The 25113-nt window shown below is 38.6% G+C and overlaps 1 protein-coding gene across 3 annotated transcripts in view; it reads right to left on the bottom strand.

The window, feature by feature from the left end:
* UBR1 (ubiquitin protein ligase E3 component n-recognin 1) overlaps positions 1-25113 on the bottom strand; it is a 177901-nt gene that overhangs the window by 60986 nt on the left and 91802 nt on the right. For all 3 annotated transcript variants that reach the window (XR_008657797.2, XM_063639551.1, XM_055278900.2), the window contains 10 exons: positions 23671-23734; positions 21057-21181; positions 17618-17670; positions 16406-16508; positions 15225-15273; positions 14673-14827; positions 12555-12654; positions 11124-11224; positions 6927-7013; positions 5519-5700 (listed from right to left, as the gene is read on the bottom strand). Coding sequence is in view for 2 of the 3 variants with exons in the window: in XM_063639551.1 (XP_063495621.1) it covers positions 5519-5700; positions 6927-7013; positions 11124-11224; positions 12555-12654; positions 14673-14827; positions 15225-15273; positions 16406-16508; positions 17618-17670; positions 21057-21181; positions 23671-23734 (1019 nt within the window). In the remaining variant the exon portion in view is untranslated. The remainder of the gene's footprint in view (positions 1-5518; positions 5701-6926; positions 7014-11123; positions 11225-12554; positions 12655-14672; positions 14828-15224; positions 15274-16405; positions 16509-17617; positions 17671-21056; positions 21182-23670; positions 23735-25113) is intronic.

The following is a 25113-nucleotide window of genomic DNA, read 5'->3' as shown; positions in this document are numbered from 1 at the left end:
ACTCAATCCTTACAATAATCCTATGAGGTAGGTATTATTATTCCATCTAGAGCAGCTGCTGCAAAGACGTCTGCTGCAGCAATGGAGGCGCGGCTGGGGCAACATGCTCCATGGAGCCCTTGGGTTGGGAACAGGAGGGAGCCCCACCCCTTCCGAGTTTGCAGGGCAGGAGCCCCACGCTCCCAGGGACAGCTGCAACTGCCTAGCTCAGAAGTGCCTGTTCTGAGCCTCTCCCCACTCCCAATGCCTGCTCCGATTTTGGAGCAAAGCTGTGGCCAAGCCCAGGCGCTGCCACGGCCCCGGCCAGGTGTGTGCACACTCAGGGCAGTGCTGACACGTCAGCTCCCTGCTGCCTTGGCCCCCTCTGGTCTTTGGGTGCTGATAAGCATGGAAGGAAGGCCAAGGGGAAACAAGTGGCTCAGCATGGGCCTGCAGGTGCCCCTTGGCACAAACAGCCAGAGACTTGTGGATGACACATGTTGATGGCGGCAGGAGGCAGACAGGTTCCTGGGCAGAAAGGGGTGGGTCCCCAGTGAAGTCCCATCTTCAAGCCAGGAATGGCCTGAAGCCTGGGGACCAGTATGTCAGTTACAGGTGGAGTCCACAGCCTGCAGTGAGAATTTATGGTGCTTTCTCCGGGTCTGTCCATGAACCAGTCAGCACACACTTTCTCCCTTCTGAAGCCCCTAAAACCCCAGACTCAGCCAGACTCACTTGGGGACTACCAGCTGAAGGAAGGAGCTACCCAATTCAAGTCTCCTGACTTGCTGAGATGACCTGTCTGTGGAAAGGAGATACCCACTCTGGATCTCCTCTCCACTGAGTGCTGGACACTCATTGGGATGACCTGCCTGCAGAAAGAGCTACCCACTTCGGGTCCCTAGAGAGCAGTTCTGTTGCTTAATAAAGCTCTCCACCTTGCTCACCCTCCAGTTGTCCGTGTACCTCATTCTTCCTGGATGCAGGACAAGAACTTGGGAACCACCAAATGGCAGGACTGAAAGAGCTAGTAACATAAACAGGGCTGAAACGCCCACACCCACCGCTTGCCACGTTGCAGGTGACAAGAAGGAGAGAAGAGCTGTGGTCCTTCAGGGAGCCCAGACCTAGGGGCTCCCTGAGCCAGGGCTGTGACACTCTCTTTGGGGCTTCACAGTTTCTGGCATCTCTGAGCTGCCAGGTGCCACCACATTCCCCTTGTCCAGACAAGAGTCCCTGCAGCGGAAGCTGCTGGTGCATATGATCCAGCTGCAGGCTTGCACAGAGCTGGCCCCTGTCCCTGTGCCTAGAGCTCCCTGCCCTGCCGCAGCAGCTGGCGTGTCTGGCTGTGCGCAGTGGTCGGACCCTGCAGGTGCCCACTCATGCACCCCTGGTCACTCCACACCTGGCTCGCCTTCGGCAGGCATGGGATCCAGGCTGGTAGTGTCAGTCAAGTGCAGCCTGCCAGGCCAAGTGGGCAGGATGAGCCCAGAGAGACCGAGCAAAATTCTGGCAAAGGTGCCACTGGCCAGAGGTTTCTGGCTGGAAAAGCAACACTCTAAGGATCCTGTGACACTTCCACTTTTCAGATGAAGAAACTGAGGCCTAGTGACAACAAGAGACTCATCCAATGACTCATCAATAGTATGTAGCAGACCAGGATTTAATCCAGGTAATCTAGGCTCACAGTCCGTGCTCTGAACTACTCTACAATGGTGTCTCTGTCTGTGCAAGAAGCTCCCTGAACTATAGTATATCATTGAACAATAAATAAATATTAATCATCATATATAAATGAACTTACCTAATATAGAATACTCTGCAGCTTTTTTGTTTTGTTTTATTTTGTTTGAGACAGTCTTGCACTGTTGCCGGGCTGGAGTGCAGTGGTGTGATCTCGGCTCACTGCAATCTCTGCCTCCCAGGTTCAAGTGATTCTCCTTGCCTTGGCCTCCCAAGTAGCTGGGATTACAGGCTCCTGCCACCATGCCCAGCTAATTTTTTTGTATTTTTAGTAGAGACGGAGTTTCACTATGTTGGCCAGGCTGGTCTCGAACTCCTGACCTCGTGATCTGCCTGTCTTGGCCTCCCAAAGTGCTGGGATTACAGGTGTAAGCCACCGCACCCAGCCTACTGTGCAGTTTTTAAAAGGTGGGACTCACTAAGTGTGGTACCACCTCATAGGAGGCATCTAGCAATAAATTATGAAAGGTTTACTTATTGATTGTCACAAGGTTCTAGTGGGCACAAGATGCAGTCCCACAATTCACAGGACAGTACTGCATGAAAAAAAAAAAGCTGCCTAAATGCCAAGACTGAAAAACGCTGAGCTTGTTTTGTATATAAGAACATACATAGATTTCCAAGACATACTACAGAGTGAAAATGGGAAGTTGTAGAGTGATATGTACATAATACTATCAATGCAAATAAAACCAAAGGCTGAATGACATGCTATAATTTCTGTGGCTACATATATTTGTATTAATAACATAGGAAAAATTCTGGCAAGATACACTTAAAACTTATAACCAGAGAACCTCTGAGGAGGAGCAGAAAAAAGTCCAGGATTTGGGCTGGTACTCAAATGGAACTTTAGCTTTATCTCTGACATTCAGTTTTCAAGAGGAAAATTATTAATATAACTATGTAATTTGGCTGGGCACACTAGCTCACGCCTTGTAATCCCAGCACTCTGGGAGGCTGAAGTGGGAAGATCACTTGAGGCCAGGAGTTCCAGACTAGCCTGGCCAACATGGTGAAACCCCATCTCTACTAAAAATACAAAAAAAAAAATTAACCAGGTGTGGTGGCGGGCGCCTATAATCCCAGCTACTCAGGAGGTTGAGGCAGGAGAATCACTTGAACCCAGGAGGTGGAGGTTGCAGTGAGCCAAGATCACGCCACTGTACTCCAGTCTAGGTGACAAAGCAAGACTCCATCTCAAGTGTGTGTATGTAAAACTATGTAATTAAAATTTTGGCTGGGTGTGGTGACACACGCCCGTAGTCCCAGCTACTCAGGAGGGTAAGGCAGGAGGATCACTTGAGCCCAGGAGTTTGAGGCTGTAGTGCATCATAATTATGCCTGTGAAGAGCCACTGCATTCTAGCCTGGGCAACACAGTGAGACCCCATCTCTTAAAAAAAAAACTGGTTTAAAAAAATATGAGAGAATATATTTGAGACTTTGGGATAGGAAAAGCTTTCTTAAACAAGATATTAATACAAAAAGTTAAAACTCTAAAAGACTGATAAATTTGTCTTTATCAACACTGAACACTTCTCTATGGCTAAACCCCATAATTAATGTTAAAGAAACAGGGACAAAATATGGGAAACATATGTAACAAAGATAAGTATTAATAATTTTAAGACTTATATAAGTCAATAAGACAAGAGCAAAGCACCCAATAGAGATAGGCAAAGAATAATAATAGGCAATTCCCGGAGGATAAAATGTAAAAGGTCAGTGAATAATCACATGAGAAGTTGCTCAACCTAGTACTAAGCAGCAATTGGGGAAATTCAGCCAGATTGGCACAAATCTGTAATTTTAATAATATCACATTTTCAAGTACTGAAAATAGTTAAGTATTAGTGAGAACAAGGTAAATTAGGCACCTATATACACTCTCAGGAGCAGAAACTGGTAAAACCACTCTGGATGGTAATGTGGCCATATCTATAAAAATTTTAACCCAGCCCTTTCACTTACTGGACTCCTTGACTAAGTACTTGCAGAGTTGTACAAGGAGACACATACAAAAAGGTTCTCACGAACTGTTATAAGGAAAAATCAGAAGCAACCTAAATGTCTAAAGTCAGATAAATAAACTATTATATAACCACATCAGAGACCACTATGCGGCAGTCATAAACAATGATGTAGAATCTACATTATAGAGTGACATGTACTGATATCAAAAGATTCCTAAGACATTGAAACAGCAAGCTGCAGAAAAAATGTATGGTTAAAAAAGAAAAACCACTAGAAAACACGAAATAAGCCTCACTATTTCTTCATGTATACATGTTTATAAATGCATAGAAAGAGGTCTAAGAACAATGGCAATTTGTAATCATGGTTATGTGTGGAGAAAGATCAGTAATGCAGAGATGGTCAAAGGGGGACTTCCTGCATTATTTAAACTGCTTTCAATAAGAACACATTCAAAAATCACATGTCCAATTACTCAAGCAATAAAAATAAATAATGAAAGCATTAAGGCCATAAATGAACTCTGAGTACACCTTTGCTTACACCTTCTTATTTTATTGTCAGTAGTTTCTTTCTCACTATTTCTCAATAGTATGTTGTTAATATATAATATCTAGAGGTGGGACTTTGGCTTGTTATTTAAAATTTCCAGTTTTATTACACTATAGTCAGCCAAGGAAAGCATACCTTCATATCTTTTTATTTTTAATCACTAATATAATCATGATTCTTTATGGTCCTTGTTAGCATATTCAGCTTCAAGATTAAACATACATATCAGATAGGATGTATTGTGCCTACTATTATTCCAAAACCACAATTTTCTAAAAGTATCCACAACATTTTTTTTTTTTTTTTGAGACAGAGTCTCGCTCTGTTGCCCAAGCTGGAGTGCAGTGGCACAATCTCTGCTCACTACAACCTCTGGCTCCCAGGTTCAGGTGATTCTCGTGCCTCAGCCTCCTGAGTAGCTGGGACTAAATGCATGCGTCACCACACCCGGCTAATTTTTGTATTTTTAGTAGAGACGGGGTTTTGCCTGTTGGCCAGGCTGGTCTTGAACTCCTGACCTCAGGTGATCCACCTGCCTCGGCCTCCCAAAGTGTTGGGATTACAGAGGTTAGCCACTGCTCACAGCCCTCAACACATATTGTTTTAAACAGCAGTGAAAGCTTGTCTTTAAAAAGGGCCAAAGTGGGTACTTTCAATATTTTAAATTTCTTGGAATGCTTCTCAAAGTAACATTGTTATGTCTCCTCCCTTTTATCACTGTATAATAGCCCACAAAGCACAGCTCAGAAAATTAACCAATTTCTCTAAGAGCATACCACAGTCAGAACTCAGAAAACCAGATTTACTGATTCCAATTCCAAGGTGCTATCCATACCTGTAGTTATAGGCAATGTCTTTCTTCTCTTTTAAGAAAAAAAGAAAAACTCATATAAGCCACCTTTTTCAGGCAAAGAATTTGTTTCTAATAATGTAATAACTGCAGTCATTTTTATTAGAAATAATAATGTGAAATAAGTGAACTGATGTGTAAATGTATACCTAAAAGTGCTAATGCATACAAAATAACAGGTTGGCTATCTTTTTGTGCATAAAGGTTCCTAACATAAGTTTACTGCACACTCAATGCATTTATCAGTATAAAATTATATTCAATAAGTACCTTAGAGTCTTCACTCTGACCTTTCTAGAATGAAAATAGTTGAATTTCTCTTGCCATAAAATGCATTTTGGAAGAGCATAATTTAAAGTGACTATTTAACCTTTCCTCCAAAAATTGAGTTGGTAATTTTTGGTTTGCTTTATTTTACCTCTCTTCCTCCATAATGGAGTCTTCTTTCCCAGGCATTTCTGATGTATTGTCATACATGAGTTTATGAGTTTCAATGAAGTTTTTCTGTAAGGCAGACATCTGAGCCATGATCTTCTGGCGATGTAGCCTAGCAGCTTCAGCTTTTCTTTTTCGTTCTGCTTTTTCTTTATCATGAGTAATCTGGGTATTAAGAAATGACAAATTTAGGTAAGATCCACTGTTAAACATTTACATACGCTGTTTGGATGGCAAAATTCCTTAGAATAAGATTCTGAAACCCTGATTACACCTTACATCCTGGATTCAGTTTAATGTTTCAAAATTAGCATTACAGGCTGCATGACATCATACAACTAATTATTCCTTTAGTTATTTAAATAATTTACTGCAAGAAGCTAAGAACCTTAAATATCCAATTAACTGCCTTTTATACTCAATGCAGGTACCTTAAGAAATAAAATTAGACAAAACAAAATTTTAAAATCATTTGTCAATCACTTAATTACTGACAATTTAAATAATCTTGATTTCTAACAGTTACTTCTAAATGAATTGTTAAAAATGAGAAATTTAACAATTTTTTAACTTTAACAATATTACTGAGATATATTTGGTGCACGTTAATTTTCTATTCAAATTTACATCCAGTGTTTTACTGAATACGTAATAACCACAAATATTATTATTCTAATAATATAAATTTTAGAATCATCAAAACCTGATTCACTATATTATAGCAATAACACAAATATTATTGCATTTCATTGAATCTAAGATGTACCATTATCTTATATTTCTCTAAAAAATGCTGTTGATGAAAGTCATTTATTGTGAGACATATCCCAATTTAAGTCACTAAAATATATTAAAAGTTAATAAAATACGGTATTTCGGTTTTTTGTTTTTGAGATGGAATCTTGCTCTGTCACCCAGGCTGGAATGCAGTAGCGTGATTTTGGCTCACTGCAACCTCCGCCTCCTGAGTTCAAGTGATTTCTGTGCCTCAGCCTCCCGAGTAGCTGGGACTACATGAGCAAGCCACCACATTGGGCTAATTTTTGTATTTTTACTAGAGACGTGGTTTTGCCACGTTGGCCAGGCTGGTCTTGAACTCCCGACCTCAAGTGATCTACCCACCTCCGCCTCTCAAAGAGCTGGGATTTCTAACAGAGCTCTATGATATATCAATTTCTCCTGTTTTTGCAAAATATAAAAATTATACTGAATTGTCATGTACCATTAATCTCTACAATATAGAAGCATAATGAATAAAAGATGGACAGATCTCATATACTTTACAATCAACAGGTTTCTCCTAATAAAAAAGCAGCAGCTCCTTTATACCAGTAAAGTTCAAAGACAGAGATGAATGTCACCATTACTACAGTGTTACTACAGTGTCATACCTCATCATTCTTAATAGATTCCGATCCTGATGTGGTTGCTACAATTAAACAAGATTTTTCTCTTAATCGCTTCACTGTGTCAAACATCTGTGAAAAACAGATGAAACGTTAAGAGTTAGTTAGACCGTTAGACTGACCAGGAACAGAAACATTCACTAATCTGATTTTGGCATCATATCTCCAAATGTCTTTCACTTAAACTATTTTGATATATGAAGAAAAAAAGTGACTCTGACTGTGACAAACACCTCCCCTGGTCAATGAGCAATCCAGCTGAGGAGGAGGCCACTGGTAGCAGAATCAGCTGATTCAGTAGGCTGGGGGCATGCATCTGTTAGCTTTCAAGAGATTTGCCAGGAAACAAAATTTTTTTAATTTAAAATAATATTTTTGTGCAAAAACACATAAAAACAAAGATACAAAATGGTGACTGCTCTTTGGGAGGCGGAGGCGGGTAATCTCAGCACTTTGGGAGGCCAAGGAGGGTGGATCACCTGAGGTCAGGAGTTAGAGATCAGCCTGGCCAACACAGCAAAATCCTGTCTCTACTAAAAATACAAGAAGTAGCTGGGTGTGGTGACCCATGCCTGTGATGCCAGCTACTTGGGAGGCTGAGGCAGGAGAATCGCTTGAACCCGGGAAGTGGAGGTTGCAGTGAGCTGAGATCGTGCCACTGCACTCCAGCCTGGGTGACAGAGCAAGACCCTGTCTCAAAAAAAAAAAAAAAGATATAAAATGGAAAGTAAAATCCTCCTTTCCCTGATTGCAACACCTCTATGAGAATATATAATTTTTATATTTACATCTGTTTTCATAAAAAGAGATCCTACCATACATACTGTTTTCACACATCCTCTTTTCACTTAATCATTTATCTTCGGAGACATTTTGACATTTCTTTTTTGGTTTTTTTTTTTTTTTTTTTTTTTTTAAGACAAAGTCTTGCTCTGTCGCCCAGGCTAGAGCACAGTGGTGCCATCTTGGTTCACTGCAAGCTCCGCCTCCTGGGTACACGCCATTCTCCTGCCTCAGCCTCCTGAGTAGCTGGGACTACAGGTGCCCGCCACAACACCCGGCTAATTTTTGTATTTTTAGTAGAGACAGGGTTTTGCCGTGTTAGCCAGGATGGTCTCGATCTCCTGACCTCATGATCTGCCCACCTCGGCCTCCCAAAGTGCTGGGATTACAGGAGTGAGCCATCACACCCAGCTATCTTCAGAGACATTTCCACAACAGCTTATACAGAACTGCCTCATTCTTATTAACAAAGCTCATGGTTTCAGCATGAATGCATTCATTAATTCATTAATTCATTCATTCGACAGAGTGAAACTCTGTCGCCCAGGCTGGAGTGCAATGGCACAATCTTGGCTCACTGCAACCTCTGTCTCCTGGGCTCATGCCATCTTCTCACCTCAGCCTCTCAAGTAGCTGGGACTAGAGGCGCACACCACCATACCCTTGGCTAATTTTTGTATTTTTTGTAGAGATGGCGTTTTTGCCACATTGTCCAGGCTGGTCTTGAAGTTCTGGGCTCAAGCAAGCCACCCACCTTGGCTTCCCAAAGTGCTGGAACTATAGGTGTGAGTCACTGTGCCCAGTAAAATTTATTTATATTTTGAAGGAACCTTGGTCTCATGAGGAAAAATTTCCCACAATGAACACTTACAACATAGCTTTAAATCAACCATCTGGATAGAGTATCTAATGTTTTTAACAGCAGATACATGTGCTTTTCAGATATTTTGATAATAAAATTTAGTATTCTAATTGAAAATGAATTTTCAGGACTAGATCTGCAATTCGTAACACCATCTCTATGGGATATGAATGCTGAACTAAATGGTACCTCGATTTACTTTCTTAATAGTTACCTACTTTCGTTTGATTTTATATCTTAAAATAATATTGGCTAGTTTAACACAAATGCTAAATATTCATAAAATCTACTTCAAGAAGAATTTTAATAATATCATTATCTTTTTATTTTTTTTTTTGAGATGGAGTCTCTTTGTCGCCCAGGCTGGAGTGCAGTGGCACAATCTCGGCTCACTGCAAGCTCTGCCTCCCGGGTTCACGCCATTCTTCTGCCTCAGCCTCCCGAGTAGCTGGGACTACAGGCACCCGCCACCATGCCCGGCTAATGTTTTTTGTATTTTTAGTAGAGACGGGGTTTCACCGTGTCAGCCAGGATGGTCTCGATCTTCTGACCTCGTGACCCTCCCGCCTCAGCCTCCCAAAGTGCTGGGATTACAGGCGTGAGCCACCGCGCCTGGCCAATAATATCATTATCTTATAGTTACATCATTACATCATGCTTAAGGACTGTTTCTAATAAAGTAGTAAGAAGAGCTGCCCTCTTAAAAGTACAAATCAGTACCAAGATTTCCAGTTGATAAGAATGTGAAAAATAACTACTCTATACATTCTGATTATCAAAACAATACTTAGCTATAAACATCAGAATATCTTAATGAATGCAATGAGTGCAGAAGCTCCATAATCCTGGTTTCAGGTTTTTTTTTTTTTTTTTGAGACAAGTCTCACTCTGTTGCCCAGGCTGGAGTGCAGTGGCACGATCTCGGCTCACTGCAACCTCTGCCCTCAGAGTTCAAGCGATTCTCCTGCCTCAGCCTCCTGAGTAGCTGGGATTACAGGCGCCTGCCACCGCGCCCAGCTAATTTTTTTTTTTTTTTTTTTTTTGTATTTTTAGTAGAGACAGGGTTTCACCATCTTGGCCAGGCTGGTCTTGAACTACTGATCTTGTGATCCACCCGCCTCGGCCTCCCAAAGTGCTGGGATTACAGGCGTGAGCCACCATGCCTGGCCGGTTTTGTTTCTATGTGGAGGGTTTTCCATTAAAGTAACATTCCTGGCCTCTCTCTCTCCCCTGCTTATTTAATTCACTCGTCTCCAAAGGCAATGCTATCTACCCAATAGCTCAAGCACCAAATCCAGGAGTCATCTTTGATTTCCTTTTTTCTGAGACAGAGTCTTGTTCTGTCACCCAGGCTGGAGTGCAGTGGTGCGATCTCGCCTCACCGCAATCTCCACCTCCCTGGTTCAAGCAATTCTCCTGCCTCAGCCTCCCGAGTAGCTGGGACTACAGGTGTGCACCACCATGCCTGGCTAATTTTTTGTATTTTTAGTATAGATGAGGTTTCACCATGTTAGCCAGACTGGTCTCAAACTCCTGACCTCAGGTGATCTGCCTGCCTTGGCCTCCCAAAGTGCTGGGATTACAGGCGCTAGCCACCGTGCCCAGCCTCATCTTTGATTTATTTCCTTCATCTGTCCCATCAGACTGATTAAGAAGTACTATAGATTTTATCTTCACACACCTTCGACATGCACCTTAATCAGTTCAGATTCTTACTATCTGCATCTCAGCCTAGGTCATATTTATTTCATATCAAGATTACTGCAATAGTCTCCTAACAGTTTCCTTACTTGTATGCCTATCCCCCATAATCCATTTACTCCACAGCAGCCAATATCATCTTGTACAAATATAGATTAGGTCACTTAAAATCCTCCAATATTTTCCCATTGTCCTCAAAAATTATCACTTTACACTGACTTATAAAGACCTACAAGATCTGGCCCCTGACTACCCCTCTGATCTCACTGCCTACTTTTCCATCCCTCACCCATTATGCTCCAGCCATACTGACCTTCTTTCTGGCCACCAAAGAGCTTTTGCACTGCTGTTCCCTCTTCCTGGAGTACTCTTCCAGACTCTTCTAAGACTGACTCCATGTCATTCAGGTCTTAGCTCTAATGTCGTGTTTTGAGAGAGGCCTTCCCTAATTACCCAAAGTAACCCCTTACTCATCTATTGAATTACCTTGATATTTTTGTTTATTTATTTGTTTAATGTCTGTCCCTCAATTGGAGTATATGTTCCATGATAGTAAGCACCTTGTCTGTCTTGTTCCATCTAGAAATCTATAAGTGAGCATGGCACATGGTAGGTTTTCAGTAAAGTTTACTAAATAACGACAAAAGAAATGAATAAATCTTAATTTTTAAAACTACACTAAAATATAGGAAAATAGAATTATTAACATGAAAAATAAGTGATTATGAAAACCAGTAGTAAACATCTACAGTGGTACAGTGGTTTAATTCTGGAGGCAAGCAGAGAATTCTTAAATATTTAAACCAAGATATGATCACTTTACTTTTTTAGTTTACCTGAAGTATCCATGTTATCATGTCCTTCTGGCCTTCTAACTGGGGAATTCCTTTGAGTTTTTCCAAAAGCATTTGTATATTCATGGCTGAACTTCCCAATCCTTTTTTAAAACACAAAATCACACATCATAAATAAATACATATAGTCATCTCTTGGTGTCCTCAGGGAATTGGTTTCAGGACCCCTATGGACATCAAAGTCCACTAATGCTCCATTCCCTTATATAAAATGGTGTAGTATTTGCATAAAATCTATACACATGCTTCTGTATGCTTTAAATCATCTCTAGATTACTTATAATGCCTAATACAATGTAAACGCTATGTAAATAGTTGTTAGATAATATTGTTTAGGGAATAATGACAAGAAAAAAAGTCTGTACATGTTCAGTACAGTGACAACCATCCTTTTTCCTTTTTCCCCCTGAATATTTTCAAACTGCGACTGGTTGAATCCCTAGATATGGAACCCACAGATATGGAGGGTCAATTATGTCTTCATAATTATGTACAAATTACAATTTCTAGTTAATGTTATTTACATTGATAACCAAGGTTTGCCAATCAATCCCTTAACTTAATTATTCAATGGATGAATCTGCAATTATATGAAGTACTGGGTTACAATGATATGATCTATTAAATTTAAAAATGACTTTAAGTCTCTTTCTTACATCTTTTACTGGCACTGCTAAGTGACAGCTACCCTAAATATCTGTCTCTGGTCTTTGCTCCACTTGACTCAACATCTAAGCAAAAGTGCTTAATGAGAAACAAAATTGCCAAAAATATTGAAGTGGGGGACTTTATATCCATAAACTGAATAGGTTTTTGATGTCTTCAGGGATCTAAAAAATACAGCATGTAAATAGAAAATGTTTGTCTCCTATTGTTTTTATAATCAACATGCCTGGAATGTGCTTTGAAAAAAACTATCTTAATCAGGTAGCATTTATTAGAAATCTAATTTAAAACTATCCTTTTCTTCCAAGTTGAATGCAATGCAAAATGAACATGTTATCATTCAGATTTCTATCATTTAAAATTCAGAAACATTAATATCTTATTAAGACATGTCACATGAATGCTATGGTTGACACAGCAGCAAATATTTGATAATACTGAGATGAGGAATGAAAGTAAAAAAACACCAATATATGCAACCAAAAAAAAAAAAAAGTGGGGAGATCATGTAGTAAAAAAATTGTAGTAAAGATGACAGTAAGGGATTAAAAAATATATTAGTATATCTGAAAATATTAGTTACAAACTAAGAATGCCAGGAAAAAAATTATTTCAGGGTTACCTATGTTTTAAGGACTGACAGATGAAAACTCTGTAAGATATAAACTTTCAGGATTGACAAATTAAAACTCCTTAAGATCTAGACTTCCAACGACAAATGTGTTTAAGAGTGATACTCAAACATACTTGAAGCCTTATGATAAAAGTCAAATGTTACTTCTTCTTCAGGAGCTTTTTGAAGCTGTTGCTTCTCTTCTAGTAAACCCAATGCCAGAATATGAAAAGCCTGAAGGAGGAAAATAAGAGATCTTTAAAATTGGGCTTCTTCAGGTAAATATATTTTTAATTTAATTTTTATTTTTTTCAGAGACTGGTCTCACTCTGTCACCCAGGTTGGAGTGCAGTGGGGCAATCCTAGCTTACTGCAGCCTTAAGCTCTTGGGCTCAAGTGATCCTCCTGCCTCAGCCTCCTGAGTAGCTGGGGACTAGAGGTGCACACCACCACGCCTAGCTAAATTTCTTTTTGGAGGGGGCGGGGGGTATAGACAGTGTCTCACTATGTTGGCCAGGCTGGTCTTAAACTCCTGCGCTCAAGTGATCCTCCTGCTTCAGCTTCCCAAAGTGCTGCAATTACAGGTATGGGCCACCATGCCTAGCAAGGTAAATCTATTTTAAGTAGAAGTATAAAAATAAGAAAGCTGATAGGTAAAAAACACGCAAAGGTTTCAGCAGTTCACATTAAGCAGTTTACAGAAAGAGAAATGATGAATACACATATGAAAAATGTTCAACCTGGCCCAGCGCTGGTGGCTCACTTCTGTAATCCCAGCACTTTCGGAGGTTGGGGTGGGTGGATCACCTGAGGTCAGGAGTTCATGACCAGCCTGGTCAACATGGTGAAACCTCGTGTCTACTAAAAATACAAAATTAGCCAGGCGTGGTGGTGGGTGCCTGTAATCCCAGCTGCTTGGGAAGCTGAGGCAGGAGAATCACTTGAACCTGGAGGTGGAAGTTGCAGTGAGCCAAGATTGTGTCACTGCACTCCAGCCTACTCCAGCCTGGGTGACAAGTGAAACTCCATCTCAAAAAAAAAAAAAAAAAGTTCAACCTCACTTAAAGAAAAATGAGTTGAAACAAGATCATCCTATTTTTCACCTATTACAGTGGCAAAAATTTTGGTGTTATAGATAAGAGCTGGCATAGGTATTGGGAAGTAGGCACTTTTGATCATAGTGGTGACGGGAAAGTAAACTGGTACAACATTTTTGGAGGCCAATTTGAAAACATCTATCAAAAATGTAAAGGTATATACCAACTATTAGGAATTAGTATGACAAATACGCTCCCTTAAGTATGCAAAAACATTTGTATAAGAACGTACATTTTATTGTTCTTTGTTACAGCAAAGACCTAGAAACACCTGAATGTCTATTAATAGGAGACTACTTAAACACATTATACCCATAGAATGGACTACGCAGCTATCAAGAATAAGTAGATCTATATGCGCTAATGTGCAATGATTTCCAGAATATACAAAACTTTAACAATGCTTATGTCCTATATAGCATACTGGGACTCAGGAAGAGAAATTTTAACTTGGTTTCAAACATATCTCTATGGTTTGAAATTTACTAGTGAATGAATTTATCAGTGTTATAACAAAAATTGAGGTACACATATGGCAATGACAGCATTTAGAACCTGCAGACCAACAATACTAAAGGAAAAAGGAACATTTAGTTAGGCAGGTATAAATAAATATGGTGTTACAACTTCCATGATGTGGCATAATTAAGTAACATGTATTTATCTATAACAGTAACAAGGAAAAATAGCTGCTTTCACTTTAGCTAATTCTCCTACCTCTATGAATAATTACACTTTTATCCATTTTACTAATGAGAAAATTATTATTTGCTCCTTAAATAGGAAGTGGGGAAACCCAAGACTAAAGTCTAGACCTATCTTCAAACCTTTATTATACTGTCTCCTTATAATTCAAGTAAAATTAAAAATATAAAAAATCGTGACACAATAATAACATGTCAATTTATTAGCATAAGTACACCTGTTTTTGTTTTCATGGGTTTTATTAAACAGAAACGGTTCCCAAGAGTAAGGATGCTAAAAACACGAGAACATATCACTAAAAAAAATTTGTGCTGTGTGTAAGCACTTTTAATGACCCCTACGTTTCCAGTGCTCTAGATGTGGTTCCAACTGAAGTTAGACCCGAGATCTTCCCTAGATCCCCAAGAACTCTAGGACTTGATGTAGAGAAAATATTTCAGGTAAACAAACCATTTGGAGCATCCCTTCAGTCCACAAGTTAGAATCTGTGTCTATTGCCCGCTCAAATACAGTCCTGAGAATGTACATCATGATATCACAGTTGAGAAGGTTAATCACTGTGCTGAAAGCAGGGCAGAATTCAGGAGGTGGTGGTGGTGGCAATGCTATAGGAGGTGGGGAATGGATGGGGAAAGAGACAAACAGGTACATTTTTATTTGGGTTATCCTACATACTAAAGTGCAAATGTCAAAACATAATAGGTTACATGCAAAACAACAGATGCTTTTTTGCTACCTTTCTAGTACTGAAAATATCAATATTAAATGTAATATAAGTACTATATCAGTCACCCAAAATGAACTACATTTGCTATCAATTTTAAATTCAAACACTACTGATATATACCATATCTTAATATGTGAATAAGAAGCAAAAAGCTCTTTGCACTTCCTTGAGTTGCCCACTCTCAAAAACCAACAACAACAAAAAACTATATGCTTTGCTGATACGAAACCACAGAAAATAGTCATAATGAGTCAATTCAGAATCTCACTTTTTACCTTCATCTTTGTTTTCTTGTTTTCTCCTTTTCTTCTGCATATGTTCAGCCTATAAAAAAATCTATCATTAAATATACTGCTTTGGAAGCATGAAACAAATCAAATACTTTAAAGCAGTCAGGAAAGACCCAACCACCTATTAAAATACTTTATATACTGAAGCATGTATTCAAAATGCCTCTTTGTCCTAGAAATAAAATGGTGTTCTAGAGAAAACTAATGCAAAATAGATGAGGAATATCCCTGGTCAAAAACTTCGTCTCCATTATTTTCTACTGAAAATATTTACCCAGTACCTATTATGTACAGGGTACTGTGCTATGGGCTGTAAAGTATTTACTTGATAAGGATAAAGCCAGACATCACCTTAACTAACTGATCAAACTTAACATGATCCTTCATGGGACAAAAAGACGTATGTGCCTAATAATGGGATGCAATATATCACTTACATAGTATTCTTGCCAAAAACTGTTTAAGTTGAATCTATTTGGTACTCTATAGAAATGTTGATGTTATGAAAGAAAAAAATGCAAAAGAATTATCTTCTAAATTAAAGGAGACTATTGGACGGGCGAGGTGGCTCACGCCTGTAATCCCAGGACGTTGGGAGGCCGAGGTGGGTGGAATCTTTTGAGGTCAGGAATTTGAGACCAGCCTGGACAACATGGTGAAACCCTGTCTTTCTAAAAATACAAAAATTAGCCAGGCATGGTGGCATGTGCCTATAGTCCCAGCTACTCAGGATGCTGGGGCAGGAGAATCACTTGAACCTGGGAGGTGGAGGTTGCAGTGAGCTGTTATCGTGCAACTACGTTCCAGCCTGGATAACAGTGAGGCTCCGTTTCACCAAAAAACAAAAACAAAAACAAAAACAAAAACAAAAAAAAAAATTAAAGAAACATGACAATCAAATGAGCGTGTGATGATGAAGTCCATGATGCTTGATTGAATCCTCTTCCCAAGACAGCTATTACAGACATATGTAGTATAATCAGGAAAATCTGAATATTGCCTGTATACTAGATAACATTATTGATTCAATTTTAATTCTTGGGTGACATAATGACCTCTATTAATAAGAACCAGCATGAAACTATAGAAAAAGCAGAAAATTTTCTGTGGAGTTAGAAAGCATAAAGCATTTAGGTTTATTTACTGAAAAGGATACTTTTTTCTACCTTGCTATGCTGGGTTTTGGAGTAATGATAAAAGTACATATTGAAGTCTTTCAATGATTCATCTTTTAGTTCATAAACTCCATGGCCTGATACACCTGGTTTCCTAAATAGATGGAAAATACAAGATGAACTGCAGTGTTCTTGAAGTATAAAATATAGACAAAATAAAAACCTAAAAATTAATCCAGAAGTCAAATATACATAAAAAAATTGTCTCATTTAGCTTATGAAAAGTTCCATTGCAATAATAAAACTAAAAACCTACATTGTGAACACAAAGCCTGATAACAGCTAAGCTGTGTTTTTAATAATGAAATTCAAACAAATCTGGAGAAGTTTGTTTTATACTATCTAGAACTGATACCATGCCCTATCTCTAAAGCTTCTTAGAGATTTAAGAGTCTCTGATGCCTAAAGGTTGTCTGTTCAACTAAAGAACACTTCATTGCCCTTAGACACTTCATTGTCTAAGGTCATATCTAAAACAGTAGGGAGACATCATAACCTTAGTAATTTGCAAATGAAAATATAGTACTGAATCCTTTATATAGTACTATAAGGAAAATCATTGAGGTCAAAAGGAGTACTCCGTATTTGTTCTAAACATTAAATAGCTTTTGGTTTCTATCCAATCTCTAAGTCAAGTATTTCAACGAACATTACTAGATCATAAGAAAAGCTACACCCTATTTTAAAAGCTATTTGAAACTAGTAATGTATCTGTAAACACAATACTGTAACAAGTAGAAATTCGCCATCAGTATCGATTTTTCAAATTTCAAAGATTAATACAATTAAATTTGTATTTCCATTTTATACACTGAAATGAAAATATTATAAAATACTGTTTTAATTCTACCAGAGAAAAATCCAAAATTAGTATATTAAATAAAAATTTATAAAATAAATGAAATCATGGGTTCAGATTAATGGGAAAGAGAGTATCAGAAAAGTTCATTTACTTACTATCTAAATCAATCATCTAATATCATAAATGAGTATTTCTCATTCACTTGCCCAAAACACTCATTTTTTCAACAAACAGGTGCTAAGTGTCTACTGTGAGCCCCTCATTCTCACCCTTTCTAATCTGTATTCTACTCTTATTCTTGGGAGTTCAGGCAAGAACTTCAGAGCTTCTACAAAGTATCCAAAGTAGAAGAACAAAGATCAATCTACCTTTTAGAATAAGTATAAATATTAAGCACTTACTTAAATGTGGCCACTTTGTTTATGACATTCTCTAAGCCAGTTTCGTTATTTTCCTGTTGAAACAATATTTTTGTCATTTTTACCTTCATATAATGACTTCCACTTCTCTGTGAAGTGAAATACATTTTCAGCTGCATCTCTGAAGTACTTTGTAAATAATTTTAAAAAGATCAATTTCCACTATTAAAAAATTAGGTCTAAAACCAATTATCTATGTTTTGGGAGACCAACTTCGTAAGAGGTAAGATGTATGTATAAACTGTTTAAGAAAGGTTATCTAAGTTTGCCTTCATATGTGTGTATAAGTACACACGTACATATACGGCATACACACATAGTATTACCAATACTTCAAAGAAAAGAAGCTCTTCTTTATGTAGTATGTTCATCACCCCCATCATTTACGTACATGTCCATGCTGTACTAATCCCTAAAACCAAGGTAACAAAATTAATGAGCTCCAACTAGTAATCTATAGCAATACACATCTAGATGTCCTAATATATTCTACCTTCTGCAATTTTTTTTCTGATTGACCTGATCTTTTCCTTAAACAGGGAACACTATTTTTTTACAAAGTCATTTAAAATTAAGATAAGGACCTAGTCAAACTACTACCCTAAGCTCACAGATTCCTGCAGTCTCGTAAAGATAAGAAATGTAACCTCCCTTAAAAATACATATACTTGGCTGGGCACAGCAGCTCACACCTGTAATCCCAGCACTTTGGGAGGCCGAGGTGGGTAGATCATGAGGTCAGGAGTTCGAGACCAGCCTGGCCAACATAGTGAAACCCTGTCTCTACTAAAAATATAAAAATTAGCCAGGCATGGTGGTGCGCAACTGTAGTCCTAGCTACTTGGGAGGCCGAGGCAGGAGAATCACTTGAACACGGGAGGTGGAGGTTACGGTTAGCCAAGATGGCACCACTGCACTCCAGCCTGGGCAACAGACCGAGACTCTGTCTAAAAAAAAAAAAATATATATATATATATATATTCCTTGGCCGGACGCGGTAGATCATACCTGTAATTCCAGCACTTTGGGAGGCCAAGGTGGGTGGATCACTTGAGGTCAGGAGTTCCAGACCAGCCTGGCCAATATGGTGAAATCCCATCTCTACCAAAAATAACAAAAATTAGCCAGGTGTGGTGGCATGCACCTGTAATCCCAGCTACTCGGGAGGCTGAGGAAAGAGGATCACTTGAACCTGGGAGACGTAGGTTGCAGTGAGCCAAGATTGTGCCACTGCACTCCAGCCTGGGTGTCAGAGCAAGACTTCGTCTCAAGGAAAAAAAAAAAATACACACACACACACACACACACACACATATATCCCTATTCTACCTCTTTGGAAAGCCTTGACAGCACAGATAAGTATAATTTTTTTTAAGACTCATTTTTCTAATTCATATTCAAATCTCAGAGGGAAAAAATATGAGACTCATAATCTGTAGGATTATTACCACAGTATCTGTATATACAAAAAACAACTATCTGATCTTTGACAAACCTGACAAAAACAAGAAATGGGGAAAGGATTCCCTATTTAATAAATGGTGCTGAGAAAACTGGCTAGCCATATGTAGAAAGCTGAAACTGGATCCCTTCCTTACACCTTATACAAAAATTAATTCAAGATGGATTAAAGACTTACATGTTAGACCTAAAACCATTAAAATCCTACAAGAAAACCTAGGCAATACCATTCAGGACATAGGCGTAGGCAAGGACTTCATGTCTAAAACACCAAAAGCAATGGCAACAAAAGCCAAAATTGACAAATGGGATCTAATTAAACTAAAGAGCTTCTGCACAGCAAAAGAAACTACCATCAGAGTGAACAGGCAACCTACAGAATGGGAGAAAATTTTTGCAATCTACTCATCTGACAAAGGGCTAATATCCAAAATCTACAATGAACTCAAACAAATTTACAAGAAAAAAAACAAACAACCCCATCAAAAAGTGGACGAAGGACATGAAGAGACACTTCTCAAAAGAAGACATTTATGCAGCCAAAAAACACATGAAAAAATGCTCATCATCACTGGCCATCAGAGAAATGCAAATCAAAACCACAGTGAGATACCATCTCACACCAGTTAGAATGGCCATCATTAAAAAGTCAGGAAACAACAGGTGCTGGAGAGGATGTGGAGAAATAGGAACACTTTTACACTGTTGGTGGGACTGTAAACTGGTTCAACCATTGTGGAAGTCAGTGTGGCGATTCCTCAGGGATCTAGAACTAGAAATACCATTTGACCCAGCCATCCCATTACTGGGTATATACCCAAAGGACTATAAATCATGCTGCTATAAAGACACATGCACACATATGTTTACTGCGGCACTATTCACAATAGCAAAGACTTGGAACCAACCCAAATGTCCAACAACGATAGACTGGATTAAGAAAATGTGGCACATATACACCATGGAATACTATGCAGCCATAAAAAATGATGAGTTCCTGTCCTTTGTAGGGACATGGATGAAACTGGAAAACATCATTCTCAGTAAACTATCGCAAGGACAAAAAACCAAACACCGCATGTTCTCACTCATAGGTGGGAATTGAACAATGAGAACTCATGGACACAGGAAGGGGAACGTCACACTCCGGGGACTGTTGTGGGGTGGGGGGAGGGACAGCATTAGGAGATATACCTAATGCTAAATGATGAGTTAATGGGTGCAGCAAAACAACACGGCACATGGATACATATGTAACAAACCTGCACATTATGCACATGTACCCTAAAACCTAAAGTATAATAATTAAAAAAAAAAAACAAATGCCACCTGTGGTGGTCATGAGAATGCACCTTGCAGACATCCAATTACAGGGAGTAAATGACCACGTGCCTCAACTGCTGTGCTCTGGTGAAACTAAGGTCAAGCTTCTCACCAGTCATTCCCAGACAATGAGCAAGGCAGAGATACTAATGCAGGCTCATTCTGGGAGACATGGGGAGGGACAGATGGAAAGGCCATTGAAGCCCAGCAGTCTGGGATGCTTCTATGTAACTTTTCTTCTCTCTTTATTTCACTGGGAATCAGATTTGCATCAGAATCTGATGGCTCCCCTTGTTGTTTCCAGATCCCTCACCATTGTCTTTAATAAAAATCTTAATGTTTTGTCACAAGATCTGCTTCTCAGAAGACCCAGATTAACACACCACCCAGTTTCAGTATTTCGAGAAGTTCCCTTTTTTCCTCTGGAGTAATCTTTATTTTAAAGTAAACAAAAAGTAAAGGAGTTTCTCCCAGAATTAAAATTTATACCACTAAAGGATGAAGGTGATTGGTTTACATCTATAAGGTAATAATATAGGACTTTTTGCCTAAAATTTTGAAGTAGTTTCCAATTAAAGAAAAAGAAAAATCTACCCCATCTTGAGGTAAATAGAGATAAAACCAAAATCAGACTTACATTCTCAGGTAAATTTTTGGCAATGGCACTGTGTGGCATGGGTTCAATGCAAAGCAAGTGAATAATTTCTCTCATTGTGACCTCTTCTTTGGTCACATTTCCCACTCCAGGTACATAACGCTCACCTAGTTCAAATAATTTAAAACAAAAAAAAGTAGAATAATTATTTTCTATTTAAATCTCTCCCCATCAGAAGCACTTACACACAGAACACTGCATTAAATTAAATCTGTGAGAGAGGTGCAAAAGTTATTTGAATGTGTTCCCAAATCTGAATAAGAATCTATGTTGAAAGAGGCAGAAAACTGTGACCTGAAGGAGAATCCAGGCCTTGTCTTAGCTTACTTACACACATACACACACACACACATATACATACACATTCGTATACATACACATACACATACTCACACATTATAAACAAGGCCCCTCAAATAAATTAGCATGTGTTTCTAACCCAGAACACATGGTTGATGGCATCTGAATGAGCAGTGGCCATCACTGAATAGCTTTTCTTTCAAGATCTTTCTCAATTTTGTCTCTACTTGTTATTTAACAAAGAACAAAGTGAAAACTGAAAAACAAAATACTTTAAAATGTCTTCATGTGTTAAATGACAAAACAGTAATATGTATTAAAAATGACTGGTGCTGTGAAAATACCCATAAGGTCAGATTTCCATTTTTCATCACAATAAACTGCCAAATGAGGAGAGAAAATAGCTAAAATAAGTATGAGAACTTCACTGGTGTCAACAGCATCTAATTCCGATTGCCTTAAGAAGGCTTACAATATGTGGCCTTATGTCACCACTGATTTTCAACACTACAGTATCTGTACGAAGTCCTATGATATCTATCAGAGGGTTACAAAGAAACCCCTTGCCTAAGAGATTTGATGAATTCTACAAATTTGCCAAAGAACGACTTTTTGTTAAGTGAATTCGTTTCCAACACATTCATTCCTCTTTACATTTGTAAAGCATTTTGTAATTTTCATAACTTTTCACCAAAAACAGTATCCCCTAGAATTTTAGTGCTAGAAGAAACCTTAGAGATCATGTAGGTTACCTCCACATTTTACAAATCAGGAATCTGAGGCCCAAAGAATGCAACTGCATGCTCTTGAAAGCTGGTAGCAACGCCAAGACTAGAGTTCCTGACACTAAATCCAAATATTTTTCTATTTCTTAATGATTTTCCACTATAGATCAGAAATATAATTTTTTAAACAAAAATGTTAACTCCTGAAAGTAATGAACTTAAACTCAGGAGCAGAGCAAGTATTAACTAAAAATCAAATCATAAGAAAAAAAAAACAATAAATTTGGGCAAACACAATAATAGTAAAATAACAGTAGGAATAATAAAACAGTAAAAATAAAACAGCAAAATTATACTACAATATTAGAAATTCTTTACATAGTACTCTAAAGACAAATGCAAAAATTTCCCTTGAGTTTTCATAATTTGAAAAAGTATATAATCAATTTTAAAATCTTTTACACATTCTTAATTTGCCCATTTTTTCCCATCTGTTTCTAACTGGCATATTCTGGACAGGAAGGTTTAAGTCTCACTCAGCAATAAAGGCTTACTACCCTTTCTGCTGAGACATGTAGCTAGTCTAGCAACTAGCTCTCTGACAAACAATAAGTAAAAATGAATCCATGTTTACAGACTTAGGTAACAGCTAGAATCCCCAACTAAAGAACTATTCAAACCAAACAGCGTTTGGTGCAGTAAAGTAAATAACAAAAGCCAGAATGAGAAGTCAAAAACAAGATGACAGCTGGGCGCGGTGGCTCACGCCTGTAATCCCAGCACTTTGGGAGGCCAAGGCAGGCAGATCATGAGGTCAGGAGTTCAAGACCAGCCTGGCCAATATGGTGAAACCCCATCTCTATTAAAAATATATATATATATACAAAAATTGGCCAGGTGTGGTGGCGCATGCCTGTGGTCCCAGCTACTCAGGAGGGTGAGGCAGAAGAATTGCTTGAATCCAGGAGGCAGAGGTTGCAGTGAGCTGAGATCACACCACTGCACTCCAGGCTGGGCGACAGAGTGAGACTCTTTCTCAAAAAAACAAAACAGAACAAGATGATGGCAATGAATGTACCAGCTGGTAAAATCAACACAGACTATAACATAGCATATATTTGTATTCAATAGGTTCGAATATAGTGTTTCTGCACCGAATATTTATATTAATCTCAACTAAATTATAAGACACATTTCTATGGGTCAATGTCATAACTTGATAAACATTATTTCTGGCAAAGAACACTTTTTTTCTCTTCTCTAAGTAACCTTAACAAAGCTATGTATGACCAATATTTGCAAAAAATAACTAAACAGAATGACACAATGAAAATATATTATTAGACCTATAATATATATAAAAATTTTAGCACTAAATGACCTCCAAATAAGTCAAAACATTTACACATCAGGTACTGAAAAATAAAAATGTAAAATCTGTACTTTTGTGAAGGTGGTTTTCTAAATGCAGTATATGAATAAGGAGTAAAATGATCAATTATAGTTCATATAAATGGTCTCTCTAAAAAGTAACCCATGTTCTATTTCAAAACATTGTGTTTTAATCTTACCCACAATATAGATGAGGACCTGAAGCATTTCTTCTATTAGTGTATTATATTGTTTAATCAAATCCTATAGAATCGAAAAAGAGTAAATTAGTTATGGAAGAACCAAAAACCTCCATAAAACATGCATTTCGGGATGAGACTCATGGTCCATCCAGTCTAGTATTTTTCATCCAGTCTAGTATTTTTTGTGTGTGTGTGCACAGCACAAATAGTTACAATAGTTCCCTTTTTTTACATAAAATTCAACAATACCTGGCATATAATTGCTAAATACTGTCATCGTTTTCATTATCATTATCCCCCACATAGTCATAAATAAGCACACTAATGCTAATCTTCAACTCTTCTTCTATTATTTGCTGCCTTCTTACCTGGGTTAGTGAGAAAGTGCCTTCAAATAGATTCCTAACAGTTATATGGTGAGAGTATCCTTCTCTTAACATGTCCCTCATTTAAACTATTAAATCAGATACTGATTTTCACTAAGTATAAAACAACTAAAAATTAGCTCTGTATTTTATATCCTATTCATGTTAGCCCTTTGCAAGTAACTTCTATATTTTTCATTTAAAAACATTTTTTGGCCAGGCGCAGTGGCATGCGCCACTGCTCCTGGCTATCCCAGAGTTCTTTAATTCTTAAATTTGATTTAGAAATTTTATATGAGGCCAGGCGTGGTGGCTCACACCTGTAATCCCAGCACTTTGGGAGGCCGAGGCATGAGGATCATGAGGTCATAAGTTCGAGACCAGCCTGACCAACATGGTGAAATCTCGTCTCTACTAAAAATACAAAACTTAGCCGGATGTGGTGGTGCGCCCCTGTAATCCCAGCACTTTGGGAGGCCAAGGCATGTGGATCACAAGGTCAGGAGTTTGAGACCGGCCTGACCAGCATCATGAAACCTCATCTCTACTAAAAATACAAAAATTAGCCAGGCGTGGTGGCGCGTGCCTGTGATGCTCAGGAGGCTGTAATTACAGCGTCTGTAATCCTCAGGAGGCTGAGGCAGGAGAATCGCTTGAACCCAGGAGGCAGAGGTCGCAGTGAGCCAAGATCGAGCCACTGCACTCCAGCCTGGGCGACAGAGCGAGACTTCATCTCAAAAAGGAAAAAAAAAAATTATATACTTATTTATTATTTTGCCAAAGAAATTTTACTAGCAGGAGTAACTTCTAATTTGAAAGAATAAAATAATGTGATTTCATGAATTCAAAGTAGTTAAGGGCTACTTTATAGGCTGGTACTTCAAATATTCAAACAACAAAGATGTGGCCGGGCACGCTGGCTCACGCCTAGAATCCCAGCAATTTGAGAGGCCACGGCAGGCAGATCACTTGAGCTCAGGAGTTTCAGACCAGCCTGGCCAACATGGTGAAACCTCGACTCTACCAAAAATACAAAAAATTGGCCAGGTGTAATGGCTCACGCCTGTAATCCCAG

The sequence above is a fragment of the Symphalangus syndactylus genome, chromosome 5, assembly GCF_028878055.3.
Source record: "Symphalangus syndactylus isolate Jambi chromosome 5, NHGRI_mSymSyn1-v2.1_pri, whole genome shotgun sequence".
Classification (NCBI taxonomy): Eukaryota; Metazoa; Chordata; class Mammalia; order Primates; family Hylobatidae; genus Symphalangus; species Symphalangus syndactylus.
This window is presented reverse-complemented; position numbering and strand designations above follow the sequence as displayed.